Below are 25,537 nucleotides of genomic sequence, written 5' to 3'. Positions count from 1 at the left end.
ATCACCAAACGTTGCCTGGTTTTATACATTTACAGTTTTTGTGGTGTTGTCGCCTCAGAGTGGGCGTTAACATAGCCACTTCCACTTAACTTTCACTTTCTGTTTACATACCGGTAGGCCTCTTTGATTTGTTTTGTTGGATGACATAGGGCATACTTTTTGGTTTGTGCAACATTTTTGCAATAAAAGTCCTCAAATTAAGTATTATATCCATGAGAGTTTAATTTTAAGAAATAAAGGCCTGCCTCTTATATAGGCCTGCCTCCAATAAAGGCCTGGGGCTCTCTGCAGCTCAGTAAATAAAGGCCACAGCCACTATTAGAGGATTTACGGTACTTTCAAAAACAGCTTCGCATAAGAACTCTATGTCATACCTGGTGGAACATGGACCCTCATCACGATTCCCTAGTAGCTGAGAGAACCTCACAGGTGGCAACGTTGGGCATGGGAGTGAGTTGTTCTGAAGGAGAGGGGAGATATCTGGGAGGAGAATAAATAAGTTGCATAAATGTTGCATGAGTGGATACCTTCAAGACACTGATGACAATAGACACAATTCAACTCTCTCCCTCTTAAAGCAATGGTGGCTATGTTTAAGGGTTGTCTAACATTCAGTTTGTTTGAGATGCTTAATTTTACCAATCATATCACTAAAAGAACCTCAGTAAAGGAAAGACCTCAGCGGGTCGAGGAGGAAAAAAGGAACGACTTATGAGCGGGTCGTCCAATGATCGTAGGGTTGGCAGTTTGAATCCCGTCGCCTCCTGTCCACATGTCGAAGTGTCCTTGGGCAAGACACTGAACCCCAAATTGCTCCCAATGAGCAGGCTAGCACCTTGCATGGCAGCTGCCGCCATTGGTGTGTGAATGTGTGTGTAAATGGGTGAATGAGAGGCCATTGTAAAGCTTTGGATAAAAGCATTATATAAGTGCAGTCCATTTACCATTTACCTCAGTGCTACAGTGGAGTACTAAGCCTTTTGCCGGCTAACCTTGGAACGTGATGAGGAAGATGGCGTCGCCTCCCTTCAGGATGTGACTGGTCTTCATGTCTTGTAGCCCCCTGAATAATGCTCTTCCATACAGAGTGTTGGCAAGGAACTCCTCATTGTTCTCGTCAGTGTAGTTTCTTCCTACTTTACGAGGGTTGTCCCAAATAGAACTTCCTGGCAACAGTAGAGAATTGAATGACTCAATAGAACAAGAATATTTTGTAAATGTTGTCCATTTCCTTGAAATATGTTCTAACTGTTGCACAGTAGAGCTGTTGATGGACAGTTGTTGTTGGACTGTAATATTACTATCTTGACATCGTATTTGCTCATGAAGCTCACCATCAGAGTCTGTCACAGAGGGGTCTGTGGTGAAGCTGAACTGCTTGGACATCTGCAGCTGGATTTGGGGGTTCTGGTCCAGAGACAGGAAGGTCACCTGCCTCCAAAGACAAGGCCACTGGAGCTGGTCATCATACTGACCAGACACCAGACGCATGTAGATGCCAACATAGCGTCTAAACAACAATCTCAATGCTATCTGATAGGCATAACCTTCTCTGGAGTACAGCCGAGGGCTGTACAGAAAGGTGTCGTAGCTGGTTGTCAGACGGTTCTCAAAGTCCTTGATCTGCCAGGTAAAATGTGGGCACTCTGTCTCTGACAGGTTGATGTCATCGATGGAGAACCCTCCTGTAGAATTTCCTGCTCCCTTATGCACCTCAAACTCCACCTGGAAGCTGCTGGTGGCGTTCAGGGGTACATGATGAAGCTGCCAGTGGTGAGTCGGAGGACCTGGGAGAGACAAAGAGGGAGAAGATAGAAAGAGAAATATTTGATGTTGACATTGTGGGATTGTTCAATGCTCGCTTCCTGCGTGCCTCCAGGTGGCTGAGCCTGTGCGTGCGGTATTCACAGTGTTGCCAACTTGGCGACTTTGTCACTATATCTGGCGACTTTACAGACCCCTTGGCGACTTAAAGAAGTAGTAAAGGGAAAATGCATGTTTAGCCTTGTTTTAAGGTTACTTATGATCATATACAATGGTTCAGATCAAAACGCTGACAAAACTCGAACTTTTGAGAAAGTCTGATAATTGCTCTACCACCGTTTTGGTCATACAATGGATGTGGGTGGGCTCCTTGAAAAAGCATTCAAAAAACATGTTAAACTCTCAATTTCTCTAAATGTATTATAAAGAAATGAAATCAGGCATTTAAATTCCGTGAAGGAAGGAAGAACTTCCAACTTTAACTTGGACTGAATGTCATTCCAGGACTTTGGGGCTGCATAAGTAAATGCTGTCCTGCCAAGTCCTGTACTAGTCCGTGGAACTTTAAAGGAGTAGTAAAGGAAGGGAAAAATCATGTTTAGCCCTGTTTTAAGGTTACTTATGATCATATACAATGATTCAGATCGAAAAGTTGACAAAACTAGCACTTTTGAGAAAGTTGATAATTGCTCCACCACCGTTTAGGTCATACAATGGATGTGGGTGGGCACCTTGAAAAATCATTCAAAAACATGTTAAACTCTCGATTTCAAAGACAAGAAGCTCACCGAGGAGGTAATTGGTGTCCGTTGGTATTCTGACATCAAATTCGCCGCAAAGTATGAATCCTGTAGGGTTTCATTGATCATTTTATGAAATCCATTGACTTGTATTGACGCGACCGTTGTAGATGTGTAGATCAATCCTCAGAGGGGATTCAGGAAGTGGAACTACTTACGGTAGCTATTGTTATTGTTCAAGCGGAAGTTTACACACGTATGTGTTGCGACTAAATAGTTCTATGCTAAATATTTTAAAACGCCTTTCCAGATGAACTAGAATCTTACTTTATGGCGAATTATATGTCAGAACGCCAACTAACACCTCGGTGAGTTTCTTGTCTTTGAAATTTAACATGTTTTTTTTTAATGATTTTCCACAGTGCCCACCCACATCCATTGTATGACCAAAACGGTGGTAGAGCAATTATCAGACTTTCTCAAAAGTGCTAGTTTTGTCAACTTTTTGATCTGAACCATTGTATATGATCATAAGTAACCTTAAAACAGGGCTAAACATGATTTTCCCCTTTACTACTCCTTTAAGTGTGATCCAGTCACTAGAACGTGTTTGTTGGGCTGGAGCATTTCTGTCCAAAAGGGCAACTATATACGGTGGCTGTTTGCCGGTCAACGCCTTGAAAATGAACAAGAGCCAATGATATTCTCGGCGAGCTGCCAGGGATGGCCAGCCAACCTTACTGTTAAGGATACAATGGTGTGTGTCATACCCATCCCCAGTAATAAATCTACGTGCAGAATGGTACACAGAGTCCGATGGTTTCAGGGTGGAAGCTGAAGTGTGACGATAAATGACATCTCCATAATCAAGAACGGATAAGAATATTGATTCAACAACTTTTTTCCGACAGAATTGAGGGAATCTTGAGCGATTTCTGTACAGAAAGCCAACCATTTTGCGCAGCTTAGAAGCAAGTTTGTCAATATGAGATTTAAATGTTAACTTTTCATCTATCCACAGGCCCAGATATTTATATTCAGTGACTCTGCTAATTTGTGTACCATTTAGTGATGCTATCTGTAAACTATTGTAATCCACATTTTTTGCCCTGACAATATCATGAATTTTGTTTTATTAGAATTGAGAACAAGCTTAAGTTGATGTAGGGCATCTTGCAAAGCAATAAAAGAGAGCTCCAATACTTTTGCCAAACAGGGCAGCCTAGAGATCGGTCTATAGTTATCTAAATTAACTCTCTCACCGCCGTTATGTAGTGGGAGTACGCTAGCCGATTTCCACTCAAGAGGAAGCTTGCCAGTGGCAACAGAGATATTAAAGATGTAAGTCAACTGCTCAACCATAACTGGAGCAGCCAGTTTGATAAAGTAAGCCTCCAGGTCATCTTCACCAGTGGAACACTTATTGTCTAATTGTCTATTGGCTATTCCTGCGTGATAAACCTCATCAAGTGTAAATGGGATGAGAGAAAAATTAGGATGAGGAGACATTTGACCCTGACTATCAGTTGCAGCAGCTGACAGAGACCCAGTTATATTTCTGTCAAAAAGATGTCCTGCCTCAGCAAAATGCTGGTTAAATGACTGACAGATGTAATTCTTATCAGAGATCTCACGGTTGTTGATTACAATATGGGTGGGGAGGGAATTAGAGGATTTGTTTTTGTTTACATTTACTGCACTCCAGAATTTAGCAGGATTAGAATATGCATTAGTAACTAGATCAAGGTAATAGTCTGTCTTTGCTTTTCTTACAGCATTTGTACACTTGTTCCTAATCTGACGAAAAGCAAGCCAGTGTCGAGAGTCACCAGAGCGCCTAGCACAAGACCAAGAAGGTTTTATGCTTGGTTTTGGTTTGTGTACATTTGTGATTGATTTTCATGCTAGCTGCATTCTAGCTAGGCTACTGTTCTTGTTCTGCTCCAAACTAGCTACCAACTAGCTGTCTTCTCTGTTCTATTGTTTCAATGCTAGCTTTCAATGTGCTAGCTGCCTCATCCACATGTTGATTTACCCACGTGTTAGTTAGTTCTACCCTCTGTGCACACGTGGTTAACTTCCTGTTTTGCTGCTTGTGTGAAAAAAAAAAAAAAGAGAGACTTCCTGTTCCTCTTTTCCATTTGAGGATCGACCATTTTGGCTTCTGATGACTGCCATTTTGGGAAAAAAAAAAATATAACAGGATAAAAAAAAAAAAAGTATCTCAGCACAGCAGTAATTTGGTTGACTGAACGTGTTTGGTTTTTTTTCTGTAACTTTTTATTACATTGTTTGTTCTCATATTTTCTTTTAAAATGGGAGCTGCTTTTAGTACACGAAAGCATGTGTGTGAGAATAGTGAAGGGACGGATAGGGATGATCTGCTAGGCCCCCTTCCTGTTACACCTATCCAAACAAGAGTTTTGTTGTTTCAGGCCACGTACCCTGTTCCTGTCCAAACGTCCCTTCCTGTTGTTCAACCAACTGTCACCTCTACGCCTGCTACATCTCAGATAACACCCTTACCGTTAACTGGTACTATTTTTGGAACCCCCTTACCCCAAACAAGGATGTCTGAAATAACGGCCCCCCTAGGTTATTACTCTTCTGAGACACCTCCCTCTGGTTCCTCTTCCATTGATCATATGGTTGCTTCTCCTGTTTCATACCCTCCTGCTGTGTCTCACGCTCAAATTGGTGTCTCTGTGACCCCATGTCACCATTTTGAGACTTCACAGTCTCTGCCCCATCCCTTTGTTTCTGCTTCTAACTCACAAGATGACCGTCCAGGTTCTGCTGATTCTGTTGAACATCTGGTTAATGAGTTTGGTAAACTATGCTTGCCAATAATCCGTCTGCTAAGTGAACGATGTGAAGCTGAGATAAGAAGGGACTCGGTGAGACTACGAGCTGCACAGTGTAGGTATTTCAACAATATCGCTCGCACTAAGCAACTACCGATGGGGGACAGAAAAAAACAAGATGGAGGCTATAGAGATAATCAGAGATATTCACAACAAAACAGCAGGGTTTACCAATCTAATCAACGTTGTTATTTCTGCAACCGCAAAGGGCATTACCGGAGGGAATGTAGACAATACGCTAAATTTCAAAAGTCTTTTGTTAATACTCCACAGGGTGGTGGATTCTGACTAGATAAGATAGATATTTCAGTAGGGAAAGTCTAGGGAGAGTGAGAGTGTACGTGACACGGGGGGGGGGGGGGGGGGGGGGGTGGGGGGGGGGTGGGGGGGTAAAGGTAAGAAAAAAAAAAAAACATTCATATTTGCCAATATCTTAGTCTGATACATATTGTCTGACAACCCAATTTTGAGAATTTTGTTTTGTTTAAGATTTCATGTTTTACTGATTTCAGATGCACATTCATTGGTTTTGAGTTTTACAGAGAATTGACGTTCCTGGACTACCGGATAAATGCCAAACCGGTTGGAACCGCAAGTATTTTAATAATTTGAAATGACTGCCACTTAAAGTTGTGTTAGATGATGCTAACTTCAAACTCAATTCACTGTATTGTCATGTTAACTTAATATGCTCAGCAAACTAGTTTTCGGAGGTGTGACTCCAACGGGATTGATATCATCCAGCCCTTAACTAATTGGACATATTCTTGAAAAAAAAAAGAGAAAAGACATCACTCCAATTTATCAAAACTGCGTTCTATGATTTATTTTGTTATGTTTATGTGCCTCCGGCGCATAATTTCTAAGAATTGGTGTTACCCACAAGAGTGGTGAGAAATTGAAATGTCTTTTATTTTGTCTGTCTTTCATTTTGTCTGTCTTTTATTTTGTCTGTCTTTGATTGTATGCAAACTGCCCATGCAGCTCTGTCTGTGCGTCTGACGGCCCACAGAGACAGCTGCATGGTAAAACAAATGTGTCACGTATTATTTCTGAAGTTTGTTTACAGAGTAGACACAGGCACGGGACGAGAGATGGAGGCTGCTCCAAGAATTGGATACAACCGGGGTAACCGACTTCCCATTTAGATGGGCTGACACCTTGGTTCGTGGGGACGCTGGTCAAACGCCTCACGCCTCACGCCTCACGTTCACCCTCACGCCTCACGTTGCCCAACTGACTGTGGGTAAGAGATAGATATGATCTAGGCTAAATTTAAGAATAGTAACCAAGCGGTTGTCAGACCCAAGGAACCATCACGTCCTAAGCGTGCTCATAACTCTCTGTCCTCAAACGCAGAAATGTGGTTATTTGAAATTGAGCTCAACTTATAACACCCCTAGTGTTCTTTTGAGAACAGTTTAGATAATTATATTTGTTCAGGCTTTGAGAACCGCGTATGCAGCTATTCATTTAATGTTATTTTGGTTTGAATAATGCATTTTTTCCATTTGTTCACCCTGATTTAAGGGAATTTTAGCTTTTACCTTAGAGCGTTGTTTTACATAATGTGTTGGCGCTCCCCTTTTTAAATGATTATTTTGAATAACAATTTCTTGTTAGAAACAAGGACTCATGGTTTGATGAGACGGATGTATTGTTTTATTTTAGGAAATGGCCATAGAATTTCTAAGAACTAAATCTAATTGGTGCGTGAGCAGTTTAATTACCTTGGTCATGTAATAATGATAAATAAACAAAAATGCACTGCTTGGGACTGTAGGCTACTGCAGAGCCTATCCCTGATTTTTGCAGACATAACCCTCATTAGACAAAAGCTAGCTCCACTTGACAAGATTACATGGACTGACGAGCACGACTGGCTCTAACAATGACTACTACACCCTGTTTAAGTATTTCTGACTAAAAAGACTTGACTCTGTTAAAAGGACTTGGGTCCTACTTGAAACCAGTGGCAGCTACCACTGGTGCTGTTTTAGACATAGTAGCACTGCGCACGCTATTTTGTCCATGTCCTGAATGTTGTGTCTTCATCTTTTACATCGCACCTACACACAGCGTGGCTGCTGCTTTAATAAGAATGAACTGTTGGCCGTACATTTCAAAGATGCACTGTTCTTAACTCTGCTTCCTCCTCCAGAAGGCGGAGAGACATGACTCAACATAGTGAACGAGATCAATTAAGCCACGCTCAAACCTCTCAGATATTCTCCTCTCACTCTGATTTTGAATGTGGATGAATGCTCATTTCATAGTTAGCATAACCTATACTGCATCTTCCATGCTTTCATTATGTTTTCAAATTAGCACACTGACCAGATCATGTTTCAAAAAAGAGGGGGAGTAAAGGATGTTATCAAGTTAACTGGTCGTTGCTAATGAAACAGACTAGTAGTAGTAGTGAAGAAGGTAATGAAGAAGTTGGATTGAAGGTAGTGAGGAAGTTGAATTGAAGGTAGTGAGGAGGTTGTAGTTGAAGGAAATTAGAAAGTAGTTGAAAGAACAAGATGCAGAGCTGAAGAAGAAACTTAATGTGTAATATTTTAAGATGGTGGCAAAGGCCAAGCTCCTATTGAAACCTCTGATCCTGTGTCCATAGGTAGTATGGCTGCTAACTCCGCTGCTAAAAGCTGCGGTGCTATCCTGTTTTGTCTATGCTGTCTCTCATCTGTGGATTCACAGGTCTCTGCCGACCTGAGAGAGCCGACCTGCATCATTTCCAACCAGGCCAATGGGTTGTGAGCAGAGACCTGAAACCAGAGTGCCCCTTGGCTGGGCCCGTACCAGTTCCTGCTGCTAACCCAGACGTAGCAGAGAGGACTTTGTGGGTACACGCCAGCCACTGCAGGCTGGTTCCAAACCAGGACGAGGCACCCGGCCCGAGGATTCAACAACCAAGATGCAATATCCTGTGTCACCACCAGGGCGAAAGCTCACTCTCTGGTCTCCTCAGATGAGAAATCAGACAAAGAATAACGCACTACTTTTCCTCATTGCTGTCAGGATGACAACTCTGACCACCACTCCAGCAAAACACAATCATGGGCCACCACACTGTGGCTTCCTCTGAGGAGGAGCTATTGAAAGAAGTGACCTTGCCTGTCACCTCCTTCCCAGGATCGTTATGGCAACGTGGACAAGTGTTTGTCCTATTTGAATGTTGCACTCCACTTGACTGTTGGGTCTATACGGTAGACGAAGATGAATGGAAAATACTACATTCTACATATATAAGATTTGAAAGCAACAGAGATTTCCAGGTTATACTGTTGAAACTGTGACTGGAGTTTGGTTTAGAGTGGGTATAGAAGTATTGAAAATTCATAATTATAAAGTTGATCTTTGTAGAGCTGTTCCAGACTATTCTCAGGGGACTGTGTTTAACTGTGTTTAACTGCTATGCACCTAACTACATCAACCAAGTATTACAATGAAGCCTAACAGAATTGCATCCACAGGGCTGAACTTGAAAAGCGAGTTAAACAATTTGAAGTGACCTCTTCAATATATCACAGCATGTATTAATATTTTCAGATACAACACATAGATTAGGACAAATTAATGTTTTAAGCATATTTATGAGATGTGAAATTAAGGTTCAGAGAGCCATTCCAAATGGCGTATTTTTGAGCTATAGGGAAATAGCGTATTCAACTTTAAAGTGCAACAGGATCATATGGTTATCTTGCTCATGTAATGTCCAGGATTAAGAAGATTGATCACACTCAAATGCAGGGAATTCATCAGCAATCAAACTAGACACCATAGAGCTGTCTCGAATTTTCAATTTAGTTTCAGTATATTATTTCTCTCATGAACGCATGACACATGATCGCACAATACCAAGTAATTTCAGCCTTAGCCAAAGAAGTAAATCACATGAAAAAGATTGTGCTACAAAATAGACTTCCCTTAGAGATAATACTGGCTATATCTGCTGTTCGGTTAGTTCAGATCCAAATGCTACATTGAGTTCCATGAAGCAAACGATAAAGGTATTCAGATCTGTTCCTAAATGGAATGCTTTTGCAAGTCCTGGATATTCTCAAATATGTGTGTTTTCAGTTGTATGTATGTTCTTCATCGTTATTATTTTTTTTTAATATTCTTAAGTGTATGTTTAAATGTTGTTCCAGATATGCCTATGCTGCCTAAATAATGATAGAAAAAGTTAAATTTACTATTAATTCAATTCAAGATCTTAATGATGTCTGTGCCATTGACATTGACTATTTGGAATATTTTGATACATAATCTGTAGGTTCTAATTTGAATTTAAGGGTTTTCCTCTAAAACAAAGAGGTTTTTTCCCACTCAGTCATGAATATATGATGTCTTAGATTAATAATCATGTTATCTTTTTACCTTGCTTATGCCAAATTAAGGTGAGGAGTTTTGGTACGTGATTGCATATGGGAAGAAAATGATCTTGGTGTGTTAAATAACTTTGAGTTTGTTAATCTTTATTATGCTCCACCTAGTGGAGAAATAGATTACTTCCTTTCCATATGTGTAGAATAAGGTTTTTGCCAAAGATGTTGGATTATTTTTATGATAGGCCTATTTTATAATTTGATTCCACATTGTTGATTCTTTCATTTCTATTATAGTTGTGGATATTTAATCCACAAAGTGGGGAATTGTGAATGAATTTCAAGTCTCAACAAAGTGTTCTGTTTCCCCCCTTGACTGTTATTCTAAACTTTGTAGTTCGTTCTCATAGATCAGTCTGTTAGAACTACAAATCCCTCCCTGTGTGACATCACTTCCCTGTCTTCCCCCTGAAACTGTCACTTCCTCTTTCACTGTATAAACCAACGACCCCGTCCTCCCGTGAACTCACTCTTGCCTGGATTCACTTCCTGTGCGAGGGTCCGACTCTGCAGAATCGTAACATAGAATAAACTATTGCCTTTGTTTAAAACCAGCTTGAGCGACCACTCAGCGTGTTCTTTGACAATCTAACTAAACCAAGGATAAAAATCCTTCACAGACCAGGCCGAGCTCCTATTCCTAAACAACCAAGATAATTCAGCGCTATACCATGGTGTGACTCTGTCCTTAATGCGAACCCTCTTGAATGGAGCGTGTTTATTTAATACTGTATTAAATGAGCCTATAAGTGAGTTCAAGGCTACCAGAACATCAGGCTCTGACATGACATGACTCAAGTCACAGTCATTTATGTCACCCATAAACCTCTCTGCATCAAAGTTTTTAAGGCTGCGTTCCGAATCACATACTACCCTACTATATAGTATGCCAAAACAGGATGTAGTATGTCCCAATACATAGTATGCCACATGCAGTATGGCAAAAATACCAGGATGTCCTACTACATCCGGTCGTATTTTGCAGTATGCAAGCCAGCAGGCTTTTCTGGCTATTCTGACCCACAATCCTGTGCACAGCGGAAATGTGCGTCACATGAGCGAATTGTGACAGCTGTAGACGAATGTTGCGTTATGGACAGCGACGGATGTGGGCAAATATAAAGGTGCAATGTTATGACAAGGTAGTATGTCCCAATTGGATGCCTACTGCTTTCAAAGTACGTACTTTCTAAGGGCAGCTGTAGTAGGTACTGGTAGTAAGAAGTAGAAGTATGTGATTCGGAACGCAGCCTAAAATTCCTCTTTGAGACCACCTGAGACCCTGACTTCCTTACATGCACATCCCTTAAACAAGCAATAGGACAACGATCGCTCACACCTAGCTCAAAATCACCATTAGAAGGATATTTGTTGACCTTATTAGTAAAAATAAGGTCTATCAGAGTGGACTTAGAGTGATCTTTGAGGTTTGGTCTAGTTGGTGCTACTATCCATTGTCTTAAGTTTAGGCCACAGATTACGTCTTTAAGCTGCAAAGAAACATCACTCAGCTAATTCAGTTTCAGGTCACCCATTACAAGCAATTCATCAGCAGCGTATTCACAAAGCATGTTCACTAAAGTAGCAATAGTATCTGAATCTGCTGATGGAAGACGGTACACTCCTACCACAGTCATAGAATCAAGACCATGTTGAACCTTTAGAGCAAGAAACTCAAAGCACTTTGGGAGAGAGACAGCATTTAAAATTGTCACTGGAAGACTAGACTTGACATACATTTCTACTCCCCCACCCTTGCCTATATGATCCATTCTATAGAAATCATAATTACAAAGAGCCAAATCTGAGTTATCAATATTCTTACCAATCTAAGTTTCAAAATATCTGGGGTTGTCTGTTCAACTAGAATAGTTATATGGTCAGAGTTCTTAAGTAGACTTTAGATATTTAGATGGATTAATCCAAGGCCCTTTCGATTCTTGAAATTTAGTGGTGTAAGGGGAGGGACTGGGGTGGTGACTCGGAGTAGTCCTAACAAGGTGTGGAGGTTGAAGAGGTATTGTGACCAAATAACTCACAATAGTACTTGCATATTTAGTAGGCCTACTAATTATGACAGGGATGTTTTTGTCACTATTATTAGGTGATCCTAGCCCAATTGCAATACTACAGTACTGGAGGAACTATTGTGGTAGGGGCTGGGATCTGTGGGACGTCAATGGTTGAGGGACCTGTCATCTCTAGGCAGAGCATGGGCGAGTAGTACCACAGCCTGTGTCGGCTGAGAAACACAGGTGAAGGGAGGAGAACAGTGATGGATACAGTAGGAGAAGTTGGAGGAAAGTGCTCGGGCGCCTGCAAAGTTTAAATGGAGACCATCAACTGCAAAGAGATTGCTACGGTGCCAGAAGAGGTCAAAATTATTTATGAAGTTCACGTTGTGGGTACGACAAGTGGACCAGGTGTTTAGGCTTAGTAATCTAGAGAAGCGGCCGAGGCCGTGGCCAGGCGAGGGGGTGGGGTCAGAGATACCAACGCTGTAGTGAAGGTGTTTCAGTACACCAAACAGCTGGATAAAGTCACACTTTAACAGCTCGGACTGCTGTTTCCTGATGTTGTTTGTCCCTGCGTGCACTATGAGCCAGTCAGCAGCGGGGAAGGGTGTCATAACCTCTTCAATTTTATCTGTGATGACCGCCACTGTGGCACCTAAAAAGACCACGGCGTGGGCGTTATGGATTGACACATTGCTAACTATTGAGTCACCTATTATGATTGTCGACGGTGGAGACGGGGACAGCTGTTTTGAGAGACGTGGACTAACGTCAGAAGGGACGACGTCGGATGGACGAGGCCCTGGGGGTTCAAGTGATCGCGGCAAGGCTGGCAGGGAGACCTCCTCGATTGACTTGGGAGGGGGAGGGCAACCCGAGTGTCTTCTCACAGATAATTTTAATAGATTACGTCGCTCGCTCCCTTTACTGGAGGAGGACTGGGGAACGACCGAGGTAAACGTTGAGGTGTGCTGTGGACGCACAGGAGTTTCTTTTTTGTTTGGGAGAGGGGGGAAGTCCTCATCCAAGACTGCAAATGAGTTGTTAGTGGCTAGCGGAGGGGCAGACTGGTGGACACGGTGGGTACGTTTGCCATGTTTGCCTCGGCTAGCCATAGTCCATGGAACCGGGGTGGAACTTTCACGGGGCTGCTTTGATTTAGCTCCCTCCCGGATCCAATATTCATCAGACTGAACACATGGTACAGTATCTTCCAACTCCCCCATGGCTGATGTAGCAGCATCAGGGCAGACAAAAACAGTTGAGTCGGCACCCGCAGGGCCAGGGGCAGCGAGGAGGATTGGGCGGACAGAAACATCCAGTGGCGCAGGGATCGGATCCGAGTCTCCTGGACCTGGGGCAGTCGGATCCAGGTCTCCTGGAGCTGGTTCCTCGAGGGCTGGATCTTCAGGGGTCATGGAGTCAGCTGAATTCTTCTGATGGATCTTAGATGCATCGAACAAGGAGTCCATCAGACGCTCATCTTCCTGGATACTGTAGAGGAGGGATATTCTCCCTTCCAGGACGGATAGTTTCTGGGTCAGGCGGAGGCATTCGTCGCATCTGGAAGGTGAGGTGAGTACTGTAGGCATTGTGCCCACCGGGTTTATGATTACGGCGCAGGCCCATAAATTGGGCCTGCCGCGGTTGATCGGTTCCGAGTGCAGGATTTGCGGTCCAGATAGTAAAACAGGAAACGCTGTCTTGTAAAATCGCACAATTTTATAAAAGCAAAACAGGATTAATAAATGCCTCTGGGCAGGGGTGAAAATTAACTTTTTGGCTCACGGTGAGTCACCTGCCAAGGGGACTGTAGATGAAAAAACCTACCGGCCAAGTATCTTTTTTTCAGATAGCCTTACGAAATCTAGTCGCCAATTGGAAATTTGACCTGCATTTGGCCGGTGGCAGGTGTTAATTTTCAGCCCTGCCTCTGGGAGAAACTCCAATCGGTTATGTTAAAATGATAAAAACAACTTAAAAGTGCAAGCCGATAAGCGAGCTGTCAAACAATTAACTTCCTGCTTCGTGACGTAGCGATGACATGCTTACAAACAAACACTTCTGAAGATAGAAACCAGATAGCAGCCTCTCTTCTACTTGATCTGGTAATTGCCTGTTGTGACCTTAATTGACTCCTTTGGGTTTAGGAATGTCTCATGAGGTACTTTTAGGTATGACACAATTTTAGATATGAGGAACTGCATTTGTTTTTTTGTTTTTCTACATTCATCTTATGATCATATCTAACCTCAACTCCTCCCACTGCTGCTTTTACCAGTTGGTCCAGTTTGTTACATTCCTCATATATAGGGCTTCTGTTAGCATGTTTTGGTTACTGTAGTTCACATTACTCCTAATTCCAGTGGATTAAACATTGATTTTGTTCTGTTGATATTTGTGTCTCTGTGTGAACTCATCAACACTGTAAATGAGGAAAACCTCAGTGCTTTACGAGTATAAATAAAGGTTTAAAATTAAATTCCATGAGGTAAGTTTTTAAATATATGGATGGAGCTAAGGTTTGTTAACATTTAGTGCTAGTGCCTATTGTAGTGCAAGTGGGATACTGGAGTGTGCTGAGATAATGTATTTTGATCCAGCTACTAGATAGGCATGGTAATCATACCAAAATATAAACTAGAGACATGTAGGAAAACAAAAATACCAATATTCTTTGGTCACCTTAGGTGGAATTGGCCCCTGGACTAAATAGTTAGTTTGTAAACTACCTGGTCAGCCTTTTCTATTCATTTTGCCTCTTTCAGAATTGCATATTATGCAAATTAGTTGATTATGTCATGTAGCTACTTCTAGCAACTTTTGGGAGAACCAACAGCTACTTCCCTTAGAGGAGCTGGCAACACTAGCGGTATGACACAATTACCCAAACCCTGCGCTATAGCGATTGTGATGTAGTGTTGCATAAATGGCCTTAGCTCTCGCAGATGGATACATTTTTGCCTTGTTTAGAAATATTTTTACACCTGTGGAAAGGTATTCCTGCATGGACATTATATCCTTGATGACGTCTACGTGACCCAGAGATACCCTGAGATCTACCCAGAGATCACCTGTGATCTGTCCTATGAGATGCAGCTTTCCCTTGGAGTCCCTCTGATCCTGGAACTCTCTGATCCAGATGTTGAGCTGGTCTTGGTCTCCCCCACTGTGGTAGTAGTAGAACTGCAGACACTGGACACTGCAAGTCCTGCCGGGAGTCATCCTCCTGCTCTCCAGCCAGGCTGAGTCCCCCTCCTGCCCCGACGCTGTGCTGGAGTGCACGAAGAAACCTGCTCACAGAGAAGAAAAGGTTGACATATTTCAAAATATCTGTGGAGACTGTGTACTTTATTAACCAGTGATGAACTCTCTCATGCATTACATTTGTGTTGTTCAACCTCTAAAAACCTTAGCCTTCATAAGGCAGATGTGAAAATATACCAGACTGTGTCTATTAATGGGCTTGATGATGACTGTACCCTGTGATGGAGAAGGTGTGGTGAGCCCTGAAAGAAAAGAGAAGACGTTACTCTCCGTCCCAGTGACCGCTGGACGAGAGGTACTGTTTTCTGTGCCGTGTGTTCGTCCCTCTGTCCGCCTGTCAGCAAAATTGTGCAAAAACTACTGCACCGATTTTCTCCAAATCTGTTGAATGGGTGTACAGTAGCATGGGCCACTTTAGAACCTTTACATTTTGGAGCAAATCCGAATTATGGGGTGGGTCCACAAGCTGCCCAAACGCGGCCAGCCATTCACCACCATTCATTTTTTGGACTAGGATTACGCAAAAAGTACCAGACTGCTTTTCATGAAACTCGGTGGGGGGTGTGGGGGGTTCTGTGCTCTCTGAGCACCATTTCTAGTTTTTTTGTATTTTTATTTTTACCACATTTATGCTTATGAGTAATATGCATTCATTATATTACTCAACAAAGTATCATACTCTTTACATGACAGGATAGAATTGCCGGTAGTGCCTATGTTATTGTGTCAGTAGGTTTTAGAGCACTTTTTGTGTAAATGTTATGAAAAAACAGACAAACAGTGGATGTACAGTACTTTTGAGTATATTTCATTATATAGCAATTATCATTAGCATTATCATTCCCATCTTACCGTCTGGTCTGCTACTACCCAGGCTAGTGTGGTCGCTGTCAGGACCCCCTGCCACACGTGTCACTCTCTCCCAGCCTCCCTCTACACTTCTGGAGCAGCGGCCCATCCCACACATTCCGTCCGAGAAACTGCAATGTTCCATGAATGCAACAGTCCCATCTACAAGCAGGTGATATGAAGCACATCGAATAAGAATTTAAGATCCTCGTGAAATCTTAACATCTGGAAATCTGGATTTTCCAGCTCAAATAGTATATTTCACAAAGGCTATTTAGTGTATAGAATTAATGTTTTTGTATCCTCTGCTTACTGCAATTGTACAGTCTGTTCAGCTTCAGCACATCATTGGAGCTCATTTCCAAGCGTTGACCAATCACATCCTGGAACTCTGGTCGGATGGTGATAATGGTGAATCCGTTGCCATTGCTGAAGGCGTTTTGTCCGTAGTGCATGACTGAATAGTAGTCATATGGAGTACCCAGTGTGGTGGAGACTTTAGCAGATAGTTTCTTAAAATTATCCTCTCTACCTGTCGGTAGACGTACGTGTTGATAAAATCAGCAAAGAAACACCTACATATCAGAAGGCACAACTTCCTTAGTTTACTTTGTTACTCAAACAGTGTAGGACTAACTCATACCAGCTCTGATGTTTTCCCAGATTATTTTGACATGGTCGTCTCTGTCGTATCTGGACTGCTCATGATAGAAGCCCAGAGCGTGGATGAACTCATGCTCCACTATGGATATATCATCACAATATTGTCCTATGGAGAGGGGTTGTCCTCTGCAGATAGCTTTCCCTATGTAGGAGTAACACCTGCAAGGGAACAGTCATAAGAAAACCTGTCAATGAACCGACAGAAAACAAAGGAAACAGGAGGGCATATATACTCAGGGAGAACAATCAAGGAACAACGTACAGGTGTGCAACAAGACATACTGTAACGAGACAATCACCCAGACAAGGACATGGAGGGATACCAACAAGACACCTACACAAGGACAGAGGGAACCAGGACACAAGGGAAGGGGACAGGGAACGAGGCTAGGACTGGGAATGGGACTGGGCAGAAAACTAGGGGAAACTAGAGGGGGGAGCTAGAGGGACTGGAGTGACGTGGGACTGGTGAGGGACTGGTGTCTAAAGCTGGGGCTGGGAGGACACAAACCAACATAGAAGACAACGAACACAAGATGAAACACATGGAGGCAGAACAAAACTAGGTGACAATGTCAACAATGTGCCAAAGTCTCTAGGGGTAGTGCAGGGGCAGTCACTGGGAGGTGCTCAGGGTCCAGGAGGGTCCAGCAGGCGCAGGAGCTCAGGGTCAGGAATCCAGGCCGGGAACAGGTAGTGAGCAGGGCGAACCAGGGGTCTGGGGCAGGGGCGAGGGTCCAGACTGGGAGCAGGGGGCGAGCCGGGGCGGACGCGGCCCGAACCATAACACCTATGCTACAACATTCTTCTTGGATATTTAGTCGACATCCTGTATCTGGACAAATATCTGAATATATTGTATCACCATGGAATTATGTGTCCTACAATCTGTACTATGTCAAAGAATTCTACATTTAAACTAGATTGTGAAGTTACCCAAGTTTGCTAGTTTATTGGTGTTAATTCAAATAAATCCCTGTAATGACTTCAAAGAGCATTTTGGTGTAATTTATGTTACCATGTAATTAATTGCCTTCTTGTGAAATGCAATAACCAAACTGGTGTTGCAGCTAACCGAAGGATAACTTACCCTCCTAACTTCTGAACAGATATGTAGTAATCCTCAGAGTCTCTGGGCTTGAAATCAATGCATGTCTTCAGCCTGAACTGGTCAAATGCTCGAAGGATGATTCCTTTGGCATTCATCTCTTCATGAGAGATCGTTGTGAATGATTGGATGTATCAATGATATAATGGTGAGAGGAGAAGATTTCAAGATTTCAAGATCAATTAGCCATATATAGGGTTCATATGGAATTTCACTAAGGTTAAGGCATATGCTGTTGCAGATGACAGGACAGTGCAGGACAGGACAGTGCAAAGACACGATAGTGCAAATGCAATACAGAAAACAGTGCAAATACAAAATACAGTGCAAACAAAATACAATACAATATACACAATATGATAAAGATTAAAAAGGGAGGCACAAACGCAATTTACATAAAATATACAGAATGGAGTGTGGTGAATGTATTCAGTGTGCGTGCAGAGTATAGTGTGATAGATGAGCGATGTTACCTGTGAGTAAACATCCACATTAACACCTTACAAGGCAGAGTTATGGTTAATGTCACAAATGTAATGCTTCCTTTACCTAGGCTGCTATCCAAAACATAGGGTACTGGAGATGTCCAAAGCTGTGACGTGTCCACAATGCCATTCCTTTGGATTCCCGGGAGCTAGACCATAAGCAGAAAACAGATACAGATGTGGGAAGTTAAAAATCCCCCCTCCTGCAGCATTTCACCATTGCGGTATTTGGCAGGGAAATCCAGTTGGAAATCCTGTATGTGTAATGGTAAGACGGTAACGAGCTCAGAGGCCTCTTGTAAATGTAAAGACTATAAAGAAACATTACATATGATGTAAGCTGTCACCTGTAGTATGTCTCCACCAGGCAAATTCAGCTCTAAAAGACCAATGGACAAATTGTTCTTGAGAAATATTGGGACATTATTGTATTTATAAATTACATTTAAAAATGTTTTGTTATTGTTGGTGGAAATTGAAATTTACCTTTGTTTATGTCACTTATGTCCTTTTCTTGATCAATATCTGGAATAATAAGAGAAGAGAAACTTCACAATGTGCTGCCAGACAGGGTAAGACTTTTATATACAATAATGTATGAGAGAAGCAATTTGATTATAGACCATATTTTTGCGTGGCTGGAAGCCAGCGCACCATAGATAGCATTTGTCCGGTTGTCACTCCCTCCTTCCCTCTTTCCCTCCCTCTGTCTATTTTCTCAGAATCGGCGCGCATAACTTTTTAAAACAAAAATTAACATAACTCATATGCCCACTTATTTAAGAAGAAAATAACACACAATATATTGAGTGTTTATTAATTGTTTTAGGCTACTAATGCAAAATGGTTAAATTTCCAGACCAAAAAAACAACCTCCGGGAAGGCGGGTCCCGATGCCATTTCCCGGGAGGGGAACGACAGGTGCCCTACCCGGGATTCCCGGGATCAGTTTTAAGGAAATGTACAGTCTGTTTTGCAGATTAATTAACTGTGTCAAAATAATTTTGCCACCACAAGAGGCAGTGATCCCAGAACATCAAAACAAAAACACTATGACACCACACATTTTCAAGATCCTCGGTGGTGTAGTGGATAGGGTGTCAGCCTCCCATGCCAAAGGTTGTGGGTTCAATCCTTGGTGTGGATGATATTTTGTCATTGGATGTTATAGAAGCTATGTAAAAAGCAGTATCAAGTTCCTTGGTAGTATATGCAAATGGCCAGGAATCCATTCGGTCAGAGGTCCACCAGCTCATCCATCGGGGACCCGCTGTAGGTCCGCTAGCCTTGTGTTATCTGGGTTTATCACTTACGTTTGTCCAGAAACAGAAGTTGAACCAATTGCAGCAAAATAGCTAACGTTACAGGAATCATCAATGTAACTGCTTTAACCACTGACCGCTACCATTAATGTTATTGAAGCTGCTGCTAGTTGTTGTGAGCTAATGAGCTAACTGGCTCTCCCGCTTTTATTGTGCTGGATTAGCATTGGAAGCATTGGAACTGATGTGTCCAGGCGACAAGACCTATCTTAATTTATTAGACATTATTTCATGTCATTTCAATTCACAGCTATTTCAGTGGCATGACTAGCTTCATCCTACCACTCCTGAACAGAAACAAGCCAGCCATGCACATAAGCCAGGCTAGACGTGGCCTGGTTTCATCCAAACAAGCTGTATAATCACTTAGATATGTGTGAACCTGAAATCTGTCAAATTCCTGTATTTTGGATTGGAATTATATTTTTTAAATAATCTAGTAACATCCTAGATCCAGATTAAGGATCGTATTATAGAATATTATATTTTATTTTGATCAATTGAGAAATTGAATGTGCTGGAAAGGCAGTGGGCAACATTATTTTAAAACATGCTGTGAAATATATATATATTATCCGAACCCAACGGGACCGAAGGTCGTTCGTATCTCTGAAATGTCCGGATGACTGAAATTTATGTTAAAATGCACCAAATTCAATAAGTGGTATACTTGTTTCACAAAGACTCATAATAGACCAATGAATACCCTTAATTACTTGTGAAAATGCATCAAAATTGCAATCAAATAGCCAACTAAACTCATATAGCCTAGCCTAATAGACCAGTAGCCTATAATAAAATAACCGAATTTCCACTTGAGTGCGTGCTTTGATCAAATACAGTGCTTTATTCTCAAATGAGGCGTACGCTGCATCGATAGGCTACTGTAGCAGAACAAAATGGTATAGCCTAAAAACAACCCAACATTAGAACAATTAGAGCAAATGATAATCAATAAATAAATAAATGAAATGACAGACAAGTTGTCGTGTCTCTAAGTCAACCGATGTAGGCTAACGTGGGCTGTAGGCTATTATTTAACAAATACAGTAGGTCTAGTAGGCTAATCTACATGCCCACAACACGTCTGTGTTCCTGAAGTCCATTAACTGGGAACGAAAAATGACTCGATGCTCCTCTGCTTCAGGTTGCTGACGCGCTTTCTGGCTACCAAGGAATGCAGCTCTCGCGCAGCAGACTCGTTTGCGTTTTGTGCTCGACATTAGAGTAACAAAGAAATTAAACGTGACGGTAGGCTACAGCCTACAGGCAACATGTAGGTCTACATAGTTCTGTTTTTTTTCACAGTAGGATACAGTACTGTAATGAAAATCCCACTAGTAACCAGATAGCAGGCAAAAAAACACAACGTTTTTTAAAGTCCCAGTTAACCAAAATCAGAGATTTGCTTGAAAACACATTCTATGTGTTACTGATGCATTGCTGATAACATGTAAATATGGGATGAACCATGTGTAGTACTGAATTGTGAAGTTAGACCAGTTTTGTGTTTTTGACCAGTTTTGATTGCTGGATTTTCTGGGCGGGCTTAAAACGGTACTTGATGACGTAGAGCGGTGTTCTTAGCATATCCCCGCCCTAACACTATATAAAGCTAGAACGGATTTGAATCTTCGGTTCTCCTGCTCAATCTTGAGTCTAGAATTAGCTAGTTTTAACCAGCAGTCTAGAATTAGCTAGTTTTTCTTAGTTAGCAATGCCTATGCATAAAACTAAACGAAAATGCATCCTTCCTGGATGCCAGAAGGAATGGGATGATAAGGTCTCCTTCTTTCAACTCCTGAGTAAAGCTGAAATGAGAAGCAAATGGTTAGCATTTTTGAAGAGCCATGGTGTTACAGAGGAGTCTGTCACCGCTAGTGCCTGCCTCTGCAGCAAACATTTCACTCCCGAAAGCTTCTGCAATTATAATATGAGGCTTTTGGGTTTCACGGACTCACGACTGGTCCTGGTGAATTCGGCGGAGCCAACCATCTCCCTCCCCGGCCTCCATTCTCCTCCTGTCGCATCAACCTTTGGTGCCGACACTGCTGCCTTATGCTTATAGCTAATTAACGTTATAACGTTAGCTAGGTAACGTAAGCAATAGGAAAATACACTGCTACGTTAATATACAAAATATGTGTCTTGACATTTATGTGGTAATGTCAGCTATGATGAATTATATGTCATCTAAGGAGGAATTATAGCTAACATTAGCTATGTAGCTTGTTGCAGATGGGAGTGTGTATATAACCTTAGTCTAGCTAACATAGCTAGCAGCACCGACCAGGCGACCACCCACCAAATAACGTTACGGATGATATATTATGACTATAAGCGTTAACTATACAGAAACTGCCTGCCATATTTGTGGCACCTGATGTGCGTATGGGTTCACCGGTAATGGTTACAGTATATTTCTCCAGCGGGAGACCGGGAGGCGGGAGCGAGGGGGATGGTTAGGAGACCAGCTGCAGCTGGAGAAGGACGCACCCTCTCCCAGTGAAGCGGTGCTCGGCGGCTACTGGCTGAACATTCCAGTTCTGTTGGATATGAGAGGGAAAGTTGAAGCCGAGTGCTCGTTATTCTCACACATAACATTGCCAACGAGAGTGGATGAGTCTGTCCCGATTATCAACTCCGGTAGTGTACGCTTCTTCGCGCTATCAGCGCTATTCAAGCCAGTGACTAAAAGGTACATTTTAAACAACTTTTTCCATTGATCCCAAGGGACGACAGGATCGCCTGGGAGGGATAGGAATGGGTCCGGAGGTGGCAGGGAGAAAATAGGGACAGACTCATACATTCAGCGTTGCCTGTTTTTGTATTTTGCATCTAAGGGCAGTAACACTGGCGCGTTGGTATAGAGTAGCTACAGTTTTACCTGTGTTGTTTGTCAGGAGGTAGGTTAGGAGGAAGCATCTGTGCGTTTGACTCATTAGACAAGTGTAATTTCAACACCTCTCTCTTTTCACAAAGCTGTGCCTTCCTACCACAAAAGAGACGGCGTGCCAGTGTGACAATATGCAGACCAGAGAACGGTACTATTTGACAGGTTCTTCCCTCCACACCCTCTCCACACGCCATTGGGTGTGGCTTCGGTGCCTTCAGCAGACACGCCCCCACAGTCTCAGACCAGAGAATGCTGCTGATTTTTAACCGATTTTGAAGCCTTATTTTATATACTTAGCGACATTTTTAATCACTCAGATTTGGCTGGGTGGTTAATTACATGTTTTCCTGTGGTGTGTGAAGCTCCTAACAAAAATTTGAACTGGGTTAACCTGGACTTTAAGCCTGTCCGGTAGACCAGGAGGTTTGGATCTCTGAAGTTCGGATGAGTGGGGTCCTACTGTATATGTTTATATATAATTGGTAGAGTGGTGCCAGAGTATATCCTTAGGTAATTTGAGAAATATAGAGCAAATTGGCCACAGGGTGGCACTATGACAAGCAAAATGGCTGAAATGCAATCGATTGCTGTAGTGCCCGCTTTGGCCGGATGGGGCTCATCCTGCTTCTATGGGTAGGTGATGGCATGCTTTACTAATTGGACAAAAAATCGTCAAATTAAATTATGATGTTGATATAAGCGTTTTTGTGCAACAACACCCCGGTTGCGCTTTCATTGTTTCAGGGAGGAGTTGTAGAGGAGGGATGAGGAGTAGAGGAGAGAGGAGGTGTAGAGGAGGAGGTGTTGGGGTGGGAGGAGGAAAAGCGTAGGTGTAGAGGAGGGGGGAGGGGTAGAGGAGGAGATGTAGGGGAGGAGGTGTAGAGGAGGGGGAGGGGTAGAGGAGGAGATGTAGGGATGGGAGGAGGTGTAGAGGAGGGGGAGGTGTAGAGGAGGGTGGATGTGTAGGGGTGGGAGGAGGTGTAGATTAGGAGGTGTAGGGGAGGGAGGAGGTGTATTGTTTTTATGCAACAACACCCCCTTGCACTTTCATTGTATTTTCATTGACACCAATGGCCGCGTAGCTCAAATGTGGCTATGGCGTGTTTCGCTTTTTGTCTTTGATGCGTAAGGGCCTGGCCTCATTCATTGCTGCTTGCAGCTATATTTATCATTATTATTATTATTATTATTATTATTAGGTGGGCTAGCTTGCAGAAGCTAGCCCAACTTGTGATATTCCCACTATTTCTTTCTTTCTTTCTTTCTTTCTTTCTTTCTTTCTTTCTTTCTTTCTTTCTTTCTTTCTTTCTTATTATTCTCCCCGCTTTTTTGAACCTTAACTAGTTCTTCATACTTTGTCCTAGAAACTTCATTCAAACTTTAAAATGTTCATGACGTTCAGCTCTTGAACGGATCCATTCAGATTTTTGATATTTGTTATAGTTTTTAAGAAATTTAACTTTTAAATTTTTTTTTTGTCCTATTGAAACTGCTTGAAACTGCTTTTGGAATGTTCAGAAATTTCATGTTTTTAGAGTGGTGGCAGCAGTTGCTTTGAAAATATTCACACATTTTGTAAACTGCTGGCACTCCTACAGTTTTGAAAGCTCACACACATATTATACATCAAAACATTCACACAACTGTGCTGATTCGTACAATGTAAGTATCTAAGCAGTGTGACTCATAGTTTTCGCTGTATGACGATTTGTTCGGCAACTGCGCTCCTCATTGAAACGTATGGCAACGCACTCTAGCTTTTGAGCTGCTAATTTTGCATTTTTACTCTTTTTCTAACTTGTCGCCATGCCTACAGCGTTTAAGCTATACGGACATATAATAGCCTAAAATGTTCAGCATTTTCTCAGGATTCATACGGTGTCAAAATCTAGGCTGGCACCTTTATACTTTTTGAGAGAGAGCTGTCTGAAGCCAACATGCCTTTTCATTGAAGTGAATGAGAGGATGCTCAGTGTCAGTTGGGATTTGAATTTGGGGACACGTGCATGCTCTCTGTACAGGCACCCTTTATTGACTACTGTGGTAGCATTCATATTCATTCCTTCCTTCCTTCCTTCCTTCCCTCCATCCATCCATCCATCCTTCCTTCCTTTCCTTCCTTACTTCCTTCCTTCTTTCCTTCCTTCCATCCTTCCATCCTTCCATCCTTCCATCCTTCCTTCCATCCTTCCATCCTTCCTTTCCTTCCTGCTTTCCTTCCTTCCATCCTTCCTTCCCTTCCTTCTTTCTTTCTTTCTTTCTTTCTTTCTTTCTTTCTTTCTTTCTTTCCTTCCTTCCTTCCTTCCTTCCTTCCTTCCTTCCTTCCTTCCATCCTTCCTTCTTTCCTTCCTTCCTTCCATCCTTCCTTCCATCCTTCACTTCCTTCCTTCCATCTGTCCTTCCTTCTTTCTTTCCTTCCTTCCTTCCATCCTTCCTTTCCTTCCTTCCATCCTTCTTTCCTTCCTTCCATCCTTCCTTCCTCCTTTCTTTCCTTCCTTCCATCCATCCTTCCATCCATCCTTCCTTCCCTTCCTTCTTTCTTCCTTTCCTTCGATCCTTCATTCCTTTCCTTTCCTTCCTTCCATCCTTCCTTCCTTCCCTTACTTCCATCCTTCCTTCTTTCTTTCCTTCCTTCCATCCTCCCTTCCCTTCCCTTCCCTTCCCTTCCCTTCCCTTCCCTTCCCTTCCTTTCCTTCCTTCCTTCCATCCTTCCTTCCATCCTTCCTTTCCTTCCTTCCTTCCATCTTTCCTTCCTTTCCTTCCTTCCTTCCATCCTTCCTTTCCTTCCTTCTTCCTTCCTTCTTTCCTTCTTTCCTTCCTTCCTTCCATCCTTCCATCCTTCCATCCTTCCTTCCATTCCTTCCTTCCTTCCTTCTTGCTTTCTTTCTTTCTTTCCTTGCTTTCCTTCCTTCCATCCTTCCCTTCTTTCTTTCTTTCCTTCCTTCCTTCCATCCCTTCCTTCCATCCTTCTTTCCTTCCATCCTTCCTTCCATCCTTCCTTCCATCCTTCCTTCTTTCTTTCCTTCCTTCCTTCCTTCCTTCCTTCCTTCCTTTCCTTCCTTCCATCCATCCTTCCATCCTTCCTTCCTTCCATCCATCTTTCCTTCCTTCCTTCCTTCCTTCCTTCCATCCATCCTTCCTTCCTTTCCTTCCTTCCTTCCTTCCTTCCT

At 42.5% G+C, this 25,537-nt stretch overlaps 1 protein-coding gene across 1 annotated transcript in view; it reads right to left on the bottom strand.

The window, feature by feature from the left end:
* Positions 1 to 17,762, bottom strand: part of LOC311314346 (meprin A subunit beta-like) — a gene marked incomplete at both ends in the record, with an annotated part of 45,067 nt that extends 27,305 nt beyond the window's left edge. Inside the window, 7 exons of the mRNA XM_084444683.1 lie at positions 993 to 1,166; positions 1,335 to 1,787; positions 14,852 to 15,070; positions 15,897 to 16,055; positions 16,207 to 16,425; positions 16,537 to 16,715; positions 17,647 to 17,762. Coding sequence (XP_084300809.1) covers positions 993 to 1,166; positions 1,335 to 1,787; positions 14,852 to 15,070; positions 15,897 to 16,055; positions 16,207 to 16,425; positions 16,537 to 16,715; positions 17,647 to 17,762 — 1,519 coding nt within the window. The remainder of the gene's footprint in view (positions 1 to 992; positions 1,167 to 1,334; positions 1,788 to 14,851; positions 15,071 to 15,896; positions 16,056 to 16,206; positions 16,426 to 16,536; positions 16,716 to 17,646) is intronic.
* Between the last annotated feature and the right edge of the window lie 7,775 nt (positions 17,763 to 25,537).

The sequence above is a fragment of the Borostomias antarcticus genome (genome assembly GCF_949987555.1).
Source record: "Borostomias antarcticus genome assembly, chromosome: 10".
NCBI classification, from domain to species: Eukaryota; Metazoa; Chordata; class Actinopteri; order Stomiiformes; family Stomiidae; genus Borostomias; species Borostomias antarcticus.
Note: the sequence above shows the minus strand (reverse complement) of the source record. Positions and strands in the feature narration are given on the sequence as shown.